The sequence below is a fragment of the Balaenoptera musculus genome, chromosome 6 (genome assembly GCF_009873245.2).
Source record: "Balaenoptera musculus isolate JJ_BM4_2016_0621 chromosome 6, mBalMus1.pri.v3, whole genome shotgun sequence".
In the NCBI taxonomy this organism is placed as follows: domain Eukaryota; kingdom Metazoa; phylum Chordata; class Mammalia; order Artiodactyla; family Balaenopteridae; genus Balaenoptera; species Balaenoptera musculus.
The window spans coordinates 81272553-81283835 of record NC_045790.1 but is presented as its reverse complement, the minus strand read 5'-3'; the positions used below and the strand labels follow the sequence as shown (position 1 = coordinate 81283835).

The following is an 11283-nucleotide window of genomic DNA, read 5'->3' as shown; positions in this document are numbered from 1 at the left end:
TTTAAACACAACAAAAGCCTTTGCAGTTACTGTTCCCTTTTCTCTCACTTTTTACATGGCTGGCTCCTTCTTACCCTTTAAGCTTCTGCTTAAACCTTCCCTCTTCAGAGAGGCCTTTACTGACCACCCCGCCCGCCCCCCCCGACCCCAGGGAAGATTGGGTCATCCCAGCCCCATCTTGGCACTCTTCGTTTTATTTCAATCTTCACCTATCAGTAATCTTTTTTTTTTTCCCTATGTCTTCCCTGCTGATAATAAGTTCCTTGAGGGGACTTACATCTATCATGTTAGTGATTGTATTCCCGGTGCCAATGCACAGTAAATATTTGTCAACAGGATAAACAAACAAGTGATTTTTCTCCCTTCTTGAGAAAAACTTACCTTCCTATCTACCAAAATCAGGACCTGACACACAATAGCTACTCAATCAATACTTTTTTTTTTTTTAAACTACTTTATTTTTATAAATTTATTTATTTATTTATTTATTTTTGGCTGCATTGGGTCTTCCTTGCTGCGTGTGGGCTTTCTCTAGTTGCAGCGAGCAGGGGCTACTCTTCCTTGCGGTGCGCGGGCTTCTCATTGTGGTGGCTTCTCTTGTTGCGGAGCACGGGCTCTAGGCACGCAGGCTTCAGTAGTTGTGGCACACAGGCTCAGTAGTTGTGGCTCATGGGCTCTAGAGCGCAGGCTCAGTAGTTGTGGTGTATGGGCTTAGTTGCTCCATGGCATGTGGGATCTTCCCAGATCAGGGCTCGAACCCGTGTCCCCTGCATTGGCAGGCGGATTCTTAACCACTGTGCCACCAGGGAAGTCCCCAATCAACACTTCTTGACATACTAGTTCTAATTAATGCTGCCTCCTACAGGAAGCCTTCCCTGATCACCACTCCCCCCCAACACCCCCAAATTACTTCTCTCCTTTGAGCTCTCACAGCACCTTATCTGTTCTCTTTGGTGGTCCTGAGCACACCATGCCTTAGGTGGGTCTCTATCTCTACATGTCGTCTTACCTTTTGGACCAGGAGCCCTTGCAGATAAGATTCTCACCCAACTATTTACATCCATAATCCTACATCAGGCACCCTGGCATGGGTGTACCATAGATGTTTGTTTAAAGAAATAAATCCGCCAATATGACGGTGGGTGCAAAAATGAAGGAATGTAAATATCCAGTCGTTTCTCAGTCATTAAACAATTGATTCTTGTGTTGGGGAGTAGGCAGTCCTGTCCTGCTCTCACGTAGGGAGCTGTGTATCTCAGAGAAAGTGCTAAACATGGCAAACTCCCTGTACTTTAGCTTCTCAACAAGCAGTGAGGGGTTGCTTCAGAACTTCTGGGACTTAGTACACCTCATGGGGGCTCAGAGCAAAAATGCCAGCTCCATACAGTAGCAACCCAAGGAAGCTAACGGATTTGAGGGGAGAGGAAGCAAAGGAAGAAGGAAACAAACATCTGAGTGCCTGTGCCTGAGGCTTCACAGTCTCCATCCTGCCTTCCATGAGAATTTATTTCTCACAATAATGCTGAATGTGTATTATTTAACAATCTCTAGTTTAGGGTGTTGTGTTGATAAGAAAATGTATTCAAGTTATCTAAATAAGGCATCTGGCACATTGTAGGCCGTCACTAAATGAGACGAGTGTTATTTCCTTTTGTCATTTCGGGAAAATGAGGCCCAGAGAAGCAGCTATAACAACACTGCCAGGATTCAAGCTCTGATTGAGTTGAAGTCCTGAGCTCCTTCCCTAAGCTTGTGAACACAGTAAAAGTATTCAAGTCCTGTTTAGCATCATACAATTTTTAGTATTTGGGTGTCCTATTGTTCCTATTTTCCATTGTCATGAAATCACTTTAAATCTGTTTTCAAGAGCCTTATTTAAATTTTATTCAAAGTATTCTGTGAAAAGAAACAGGCTTTTAAGAAAATAAATCTTTTCCTGGCACTAGTACTGGTTAACTGGCTACTAGTTAACAAGTAACTGGTAACAGGGGATGAGTAGATTCTCTTCTCTTCTCCCCAAATATTGCTTTCCTTCTGATTGGCAAGAGCTTGGGTATGTCACTTAACACCCTCACCTTTGCCCTGCTTTTGCTGGGTGAAGGAGAGAAATTAGGGAGCTTTAGAGGAGACAAATTGCAGAGGAAGCACTGAGTCCACAACTGATCAGGAGCCCCAGAAGGACCCCTTGAGTAAACTCTGATAGCCCAAAGTGAGGGTCTAAACCACCTTTTGCCTGGACAGAAAAGCCAGGGGAAAAAGGCCTCCCAAGGCTGTCTTCAGGTCAGTTTTCCTGGAGTCTGAAAACAAAATGCAAGGAAGGGTTTCAGACTAGGAGAAGAATCCATAAACTTTGGGGATTATTACTAACTTTTATTGAGTATTTACTAGATTTCTACCCTACAAAGCAGGCACTAGTATCCCCAATATTCAGAAGAGAAAACCAAAGCACTGAGAGGTTAAGTAGCATGTCCGACCAAGGTCCCACCAAGATTAACAGGGATTAAGTGGCTCTACTGGAATTAGAAAGGTACTGAATATATTTCTTTTGCTCTAATATTATTCTTAAAAAGGCAAATCTAGTTCAGGGTTTTAATGTTTGCCTTTTTAGATATTTAAAACGGACAGAGGGTGGAGTTAATTTCAGGTAAAGCACAGAGCACACACCTGGATAATGGGGGGCCATGCAACTAAGGTGCTTACTGCCACCTAGTGGCAACCTATGCTTATCGCAGCGAGGCCGCCAAGAATACCAGGCCTCCAGGCGCAGGTGCTGCAAACCAAAACTTGTGAAGGTGGAATCTATCAAATATCCCAAGTGTTCACTCCTATTTGCAGAGGTTATTGCCAAATCAGTGTGATATGAGAAGTCAAGACAATTTTTCAGTGACTCCACCTTCCTCCCTCATCCCTGCCTTCTTGGGACAGTTTGTGACTTCTTGCTTCCACACTCGCAGGGTATGCTCCTCCTAGGGTACACACATTACTGATGGCAATCTGCTTATCTGTACCCACCCAGAGGGGCTGTGAGCATCCTGGCCAGGGGCAGGGGCTCGTCTTACTCATCTTTATGAATAAGCCAGTGAATGTTTGTTGAACAAATATGAGCGGATGCTTTTGACCCAAACTTGTCATCACTCTGCATGATTCAGGCAAAGATTAAGCAGCGGTTTATTTGAACACTCTAAATAATAAACATTTGAGAGAGATGGGCAGAGGAATGGTAGGAGCTGCTCAGGGAAGTGTCCAGGGCAGGGCAGGGGGTCTGGGCAACTGGCCTGCTCACAGGTCAGTGGAGACCCAGAACTTCTGGGTCAAACAGAATACAGCGGCTGTGAGGGCCGTACACTGACGGGCCAAGAGTTTCACACTCAGGTCATGGTAGCCTCTCTCGCAGGTGAGCTTAGCGGCCTCCACAAACTGGTGGTAGGTGTACACCACATCCCTCAGGTTCCCCGCTGCCTCTCTGTGTCGGGTGGAGCAGCGGCTGCAGGCTGTGAACTGGAAGCACAGGCTGGCCAGCTGGACCAGGTGCTGGAAGGTGTCGCGCACAGCACCCTGCATCTCCTCGGGGGACTGGTCCATTCTGATCACGTGCTGACAGCTCAACAGGAGCTTTTGGGAGCCCATGCAGAGGCGGCTCCGGCTTTCAGAAAAGTGCCAGGTGCACTTCTCGGAAGGGTGCGTGTTCCCATTTCCCCAGGAAGCTTCTAAAATGTCCTGTAATTCCAGCAAGCTCTCCGTGAGTTGGACGAATCCCTCGGGGGTGCTGGCAGGGGCAGCTTTCAGCTGTCTCAGAGCCCTGGCGCAGTACTCTGGCCAGATGTGGCTGTTCCTCGACAGGGGCTCAGTGCTGCAGCTGTGGGCCCGGGCAGGCCTCCAGGGCAGGGCCAGCTGGCCTCCTGCAGAGGGTGGCGAGGTGAGGGGGGCTGTGGGGTGTGCTTCCAGGCCCCTGTCTTCCTCCTCCGCCTCTGGCTGCAGGCCACGGAAGCACGTGGCATAGGAGAACTGGCAGCTGCACTGCTCCATCCCAGTCCTAGGGGCCACAGTCTCATTCACGCCTGCAAACCCCGAAGATGTGGCCGTCCTGAGACTGGCAGAAACTTTAGGATAGCTTTCTGGGGCAAAGCACAGGAAAGACTTCTCATTAGGAAGGCACATGCTAGGGCTTTTATCTTTGCTTTCTGGCAGTGAACAATGATTTGAACCTTCTAAGTGGGGCTCCTCTTGGGAACACGGTAGCAGCTCTGGCAGAGAAGGCCCTGGATTCAAACAGACCTGCTGAGGAGTGTCCCTAGGGGTGGTATCTTCCCCTATCACATGGTTAGGTGGCTCTGCCTTGACCTCCTCCAGAGGGAAAGCTGATGAAATGGTCTGGTCCCTAAGCAAGAAACGCGGGTCTAAATCCAGCTCTGCCAATAGTTTTTGTTCTTGGGCCTGGCAGGCTTGGCCTGGGGTTTCTCTGCTTTGTCCTTGGGGGTCTCTGGGGGAATGTGGTGGGGTCTGTTCAGTCCTTGTTACAGGAGTCTCCAAGGAGAGGGAGGCTACCATGCCACCAGCTGGAGCACTGACACCAATAGTCTGTGGAACAGCATTCAACACGTCACCCTTGGGGTCACTTGGATCCTTCTCAGATTCATCACGAAATAAGTTGGTGCCATTTTTGTTTGTAACTTCTCTATCATGTTCCAAAGATAGTTGTCCTTGCTGCTCCTCCTTCGTAGGGAAAGAAGCCATCTTCTCTTCTGAATTTATTCCACATTCACCACTTCTAGGCCTGTCTTGAGGAGACAACAGAGACCCTGTGTCCTGGGGGGCAGTTTCTTGCATATGATTTGTAAACAGAGATCCCAGTCCTCTTTCTATCTGGACCCCTCCCAGCTCTAGTGTGTCTCCTTGAGAGATATTATGTGGCCCTGGGCTGATGGTCAGGCAGATTCTGTCTGGGTTCAAGTCAGCACTGGAGAGGGAGGAGGTGCTGTCCCCAAGCTCCATGGCAAGTTCTCGGGGGGCACTGCCATCCGAGTCCTGAAATGGAGATAAGGTCTGGGGAAGCCCTAGCTGAGCCGTATCTGGGCCAGATGAGCCTGGGTTGGGACTGTGAGGAGTGTTTGCTGGGGAACTGGCAACACTGGCGGTCAGAGGGACAATCCCAGAATTCTCTTTATGGCTGGGGTCAATCCGGAGGCGAATGGCAGAAATAGAAAACACTCGAGAGTCGATTACCGACTTGGTTTCCATGGTCTCAGGCTCCATCTCCATGGCCCGGGTGGCTGGGTTTTTGCTCTTGGTCTCCCTCAGGGGAGCCAGCAGCCCCAGGGCCTTGGTCTCCAGGAGGCCAGGCTCACCCTGCACGTCTTGCAGACAGGACACAGTTGGGGAGGGTGCACTGAGGGCCAAGTAGGGCTCCCGGTCATAGTAGCACACGTCGTCCACGCTCTCCAGGGAAGCTGATGGCATCAGGGGAAATGAGACCTGACAGGTGTAGTCGGTCTGTAGGAAAGACCTTCTTTTCCTCAGGGTCTTGGCATACTTCTTCACCCCTCCCCTTCTGCTTGGCTCTCTTCCCCCTGGCCCAGGGTTCAGGCTGTCCTCAGGGCTGCAAGTGCTGGCCTTATTCTGTGAGCTTGTGGCACTGGTGTCTGCAGCAGAAGCAGCTCTGAGCCCTGAGAATCAAGAAAGGAAAAAGAACATGAAAAGCAGAAAAACAAAGAGACTTATAGATCTTGGGCTCAGGACTCAGGATTGCCTGGGTTCAAATCCTGGCTGGGCTGTGTAACCGTGGGCATGTTAAATCTTGAGCTCCTCAATTTCCTCTTCTGAAAGATGGGGATGATCACCGTGGTAGACCTTTTTTGGTTCTTGGTTGCCCAAGATCCATTGCCTTATCTTTTGGTCACAGTACCCCAACTTCCTTTTGGGGAATGACATCTCCCCAATGGTTACAGTCTGCTGGAACTATTAATGAAGGGGCCCTACCCACATCAGCCAAGTGGTCAGATTTATGACCTAGAAAGTCAGTCACAAAATTTCCTAAAATTTCAAACTCAAACACATTGATTAAAAAAACAAAAAACAAAAAACAGTAGAGCCCATTCTTTGCAGCCACAGTATCCTGACAGTACAATTAAGAATCCTGCTACCCCACCCCCTGATCTGGTTGCTGCCTGTGTCTGAACCAGGTCTTCACCTCTGCTGGCAATTCTCTAAGCTATCTTACATCCTTCCAACACTTTCTCTCTGTGCTTACATTAACCCAAGTCAGTCAATACAAGTGGTGTCAATCAGCACTGCCATGCTGGTTAGATGACTTAGTACGTATCAAGCTCCTAGCACAAGGCCTGTGCTTAATGGGTGCTCACTAAAGGGAGCCAGTGCTGTCATTGTTATGATTGTCACTACATGGGTGAGGGTTCCAAGCGAGCTTTCTTTTGACAAAAAGTGGCTGTGACTCTCAGTCATGGGCATGAGGGGTCTTGTGCATACCAGGATGGATCTTTCTGCAAGGAGACGCACTTTTGTGAAGAAGTCCTGGGAATCAGCCGGAAGGAATTAAGATCACAGGCTAGCACCTGAGGATCAGAGGGCTCTTAGACCAGTTTTTTGCACCCTGGCTGAACTTTATTAAAAACTTCATCAAATCCTAGGCTGCTCCTCAGACCTCCTAAATCAGAATCTCTGAGGCTGGGATCTAGGAATTTACAGTATTTTAACCAGGTCCCTTGGGTGATTTCGATGTTTTGGAATTCCAGCCACGTTTTGGAATTGCCGCTCTAGGCCACCTACAGCCACTGACCAAGGGTGTTTCTGAAGCCTAAAAAGGGAGAGGCTCCCACAGTGAGTCAGGGGCCAGACCAGACCCCAGGCTCAGGAGTCCCAGGTCTGGGCTGTCTCCCCAGCACCTCACTGGCTCTCTGTAAAAGAGGGAGTATCCAGTGTGGACCTTATATCCCTGACTGGACTCCCATAAAGGAAGGCCTTGACTGATGGTCTGTCTCACGCCCATCTTGCCTCTAGCACAATGGCTGACCCAGAAGGGCAAGGCTGGGGGCATGGATGGCAGTTGGCTGGGTTCTGTGGGAAGCAGGGCACAATCTGGCCATAGGTTTCTAGGTCAGTTAATGAAGTCAGGGTAGATGGTGGAGAGTGCATTCATTCATCCATTTAGCAGCAACTGCCAGGCACTATGTGCCAGGACACAGAGATGAGTGTGAAATGCACAGTTCCCACACTCAAAGGAGTTTTCGGTTTAGTGAAGGAGAGAAACGTCAATACAAAAATCACAGAAATAAATATGCAACTACAGGCAGTGCTAAGTGCCAGGCAGGAAGCACCCAGGGTGTGTGACAGGGATGGGGAGACCTGCCCTAGTCCTGGCAGGCTGGTTAATATTCCCAGAGGAAGTGAATTTCCAGTCGGGGCCTGATAGATGGATGGGCATCCGCAGCCAAAGATCAGGGTGAGGAATGTTTCAGGTGGAAAGAGCAGCATGCGCAAAGGCTGGAAGTAGAAAAGAGCTGGGCACTTTTAAAGAATGGCAAGGAGGTCTGTGTGGCAGGAATGCATGGAGAGGGCTCAGGGGGAAGGAGAGAAACAGGCAGAGGCCATGTCACAGAGGGCCTCAAGAAACCTTGCGGGGGCTGCTAAGAAGCTGGCCTTTCTCCCACGAGCAACGGGAAACCACTAGAGGGCAGGGAGCAACAGGAAAGGGCTGGAACAAAGAAAAGGGCTGCAGCTTCCCCAGCTCTTAGTAGGTCACCCCTAATGTCTGTGTGCTATTTTCCAATTTTTTTCTTCAGAGTGCAGAGTGAGAGTGTGTGTGTGTGTGTGTGTGTGTGTGTGTTTGTGTGTGTGTGTGTAAATGTCCCGCAAGGATCTCAGGTCAGCTTAGGAAGTCATTCTGTGTGGAAAGACACCCCACACTCTTTGTGGAGGAAGGGATGAGGATCCTGAAAGAAACATGATCCCCCTGCCTTATGTCTGGGTCCCTTCAGGGCCACCAACAGCCTGTCAGTTAGGTTCTTTTTGTTTCAAGGCCTCATTTAAAGCTTTGGGGTCAACAATGGCACAGCTGCTTCCCTCTGCTGGGCTGTCAAACCCTTTTCTTTCTGTGTAAATTCTGTCCATCTTACAACGCCTGGCCCATTTGCTGCCTCTTCTGGGAAGCCTTCCCTGATTCCCACTGTTGAATTAGTGCCACCCATCTCTGCCTGCCCACAGTTCTCTGAACCTCCCTTGTAGCCCTTACTTGAAGTTGGGATGCCTGTAATGTGATCCAATGAGCCCAGCTGGCCCACCTCAAAAGAGAAAAAGGACCGTGCTTTACCTACCTGTTTTCCCATCAAGCTTGGCCTGGGCCCCCGGTGGGTACTGAGGAGCTGCCTGCACAATCTGCAGATCTACGAGGGAGGGCTCACCTGAGAAGGCATCTGGGGGTGTGAGCTTGTCAGCTGCATCATAGTATTCCTCATCCGAACTGCCATCCTCCAAGGCCAGCGGCAGGCACGGGGCCAGTGCTTGCAGCGTGGAGCTGGGCTGGGCCTCAGGCCCGCCCTGCTGGGCCCAGGCTGCCAGGCCCCGACCCTGCCGGGAAGCTGTGCTGTCCGAGCTGTCGCTCAGGTGGCTGGCGGGGGAGACATTGGTGCACAGGTTGTAGTAGTCAATCTGGCTGCCCTCGTACATCCTGGGGTCCAGCCTGACCGCGCTCAGTTCCGGTCCCCAGCTGAAGGTCTCAGGAGCGGGACTCTCAGAAAACTCTGTCTTCTGGCACTCAGGGTTGGCTCTCTGAGCCAGGTCCAGGAGACAGAGAAAGCCACTGGTTTCGATCCTGCTTCTCTCCTCTTGGCTGTCAGAATCAAGATTCTCTGGGAAGCCTACTGAGCCCAGGTGGAAGAAGCCGGACCTGCTGGAGGAGCAGGCGTCCAGGTCATCCTCTTCCAGGGCATCCATGGACTCGCTCGAGCCACTGGTTCTGCAGCCTCGGCTCTCAGTGTTGGCCGAGTCCGATGCCTCCGACTCAGCACTGTCTGTTTTGCTGCTGGCCCCGCAGGTGCTTGGGCCTTTCCCGGCCACCTCAGGCGTGGAGCTGTCCCCAGGAGGCTGCTCCTCTTCTACAAGTGGTCTGCAGGGGCCCAGCTTCAGCAGGTGTCTGTCAGAGAGGGGCTCCAACACGCAGTCCACTTCAGAGGACTCCTCGGAGTCACTGCATGCCCTGGATTCATAGCCTGCAACACAGGAGACACCAAGGGTTACAAACAGTATTTGGGGACAGGCAGATGCTTATGTGTCCTCCCGCCCCCCTCTCTGCCTGCCCTCCCAGTTTCCAGATGTGAGAACTGAGGTTCAGAAGGGTGACAGGCCCAGATCATGCTACACTGACTGACACAGCGTCCATGGGACTCCAAATTCCATGTTCTCCCCACAGTGTCAAGTCTCCTTTGCCACATCTATCTGAACAACCACTAAAGGACACAGGATTACCTCCATCTCCAAGGAGATCTATCTGTCCATGGAAACATCTGGGTATTTAGTTGGTTTGCTAAGCCCCTCCTAAAACTCTCAGCTCTGTCCTGACTGGGCATCAAAATCAGATAGGGAATCATATTAAAAAAAAACAAAACAAAACAGATCCTTGGACCTAGCCCTGATGAACTGAGTCTGATATCTAGGGAGTGGGGCCCAAGAATATGTATTTTAGCAACTTTATGGGGACTTCTGAGGCTGCTAGGCTGGCACCATTCTGAAGCCTGGCCTAGGGACCTACTGGTGCTATAGGACTTCTAGGAAAGTGGAAAGTCATCCACTGCTGGTACTTGGGAGGGATTCATGGTGAGAGGGCTGGGGGCGGGCATTGAGCCAGGTCTCCAATTTCTCATGCACCGTAAGCCTCCAGGTGTGATCCTTCTAAACTTCTCTCTTATCACATTACACTCTATTTAAACCCTCTTTTGGTTTCTCTTGTCTACAGGGAAGCACCTAAGCTCTCCTACTAAGGTTGGGGCCTCTCACAGGATGGCCCTGATCCCCTCAGCAGTCTGGTCACCCTCTAACAGGATGGCCCATATCTCTTCTCAGCAACTTTGTCACCCTGTCACAGTGCGGCCCCCAGCCCTTCTCAGCAGCCTGGTCACCCGCCGCAGCCTTCCCATGCTCCAGCCACTACAGCGAGCTTCTCACACGTCACGACCTTACCCTTTGTGTCATGCCTCCATTGTGTCCCCTCTGCTTCAAAGGATCTCTCCTCCCTTCTTTGCCTGGTTAACTCCACCATGTTCTTCATGACCTCTTTCAAATACCTCCTGCTCTGGAGGCCTCCTGTGACCACTGCCGCCTGCCCTGCACCCCCAGCGGGCCTCCACAACAGCACCACTCCATGGGGCGCTGTCTCCCTGACCATATTCAGAAGTATCATCCCTTGTTCATAAATTGTGTCAAAGACAAAGGTAACAAGCACACAAAATCTTCACTTCCTAATTATTTTACTTTAGTATCATCCAATATCTATGATTACTTATGCCTATTTTATCCACATGGAGGAAATGCCATATAACGGTGCGCTACTGAGCACCTCTCCCCACCTTCATGTTCAGTGACAGCACATCAGGGGCTTGAAATTAGTCATGGTGGGAGTGTTTATGCCATGGAAATAGGCAATTGCTTCAAATTAGAATTCTGTTTTGTTTTGTTTTTTCCCTGCAGAGACAGTTGTTAAACATTTATCAGCAAACCACTGGGAAAATGCTGCATCAATAGTGCTGAAGCACCAAGGGAGGAAAGGGGGGATGGGATGAACTGGGAGATTGGGATTGACATATATACACTAACTAATATGTATAAAATAGATAACTAATGAGAACCTGCCATATAGCACAGGGAACTCCACTTAGCTGCACGGCAGAAACTAACACAACATTGTAAAACAGCTATACTCCAATTAAAAAAAAAAATAGCACTGAAGCAAAAGCCTGGTAGAAACTGGGAGTTGGCCTGGGAAAATGTTCATCTCATCCTGGCCTCCTCTACTTCATTCCTTACATCATATGATTTTCCCTTCTATCTCCAGGTATCCCCTTCTTCTAAACGTGTGAGGTTGAGAATTTTTATTATAATTCAAGAGAATGCAATAGAGTACCCAGGAATGGGATGAGAAGCTAGGTCAGCTGTATTTTCTGAACAAATAAGTGACATTTTGTTTTACTGGCAAAGAAAGATAAAATACAGTGGATCTTAGAGATGATTTTAGAAAATACTACAGGGAATCAGAGACCTTCCATAGCCTTCTTTGGC

At 49.7% G+C, this 11283-nt stretch overlaps 1 protein-coding gene across 1 annotated transcript in view; it reads right to left on the bottom strand.

Moving 5' to 3' along the window:
- Positions 1–3173: 3173 nt before the first annotated feature.
- FRMPD1 (FERM and PDZ domain containing 1) overlaps positions 3174–11283 on the bottom strand; it is a 47158-nt gene continuing 39048 nt past the window's right edge. The window contains exons 14-15 of the mRNA XM_036855768.1: positions 8415–9221; positions 3174–5663 (exon numbers count right to left, since the gene is read on the bottom strand). Of these exons, the coding sequence (XP_036711663.1) occupies positions 3280–5663; positions 8415–9221 (3191 nt within the window). The 3' untranslated portion in view covers positions 3174–3279. The remainder of the gene's footprint in view (positions 5664–8414; positions 9222–11283) is intronic.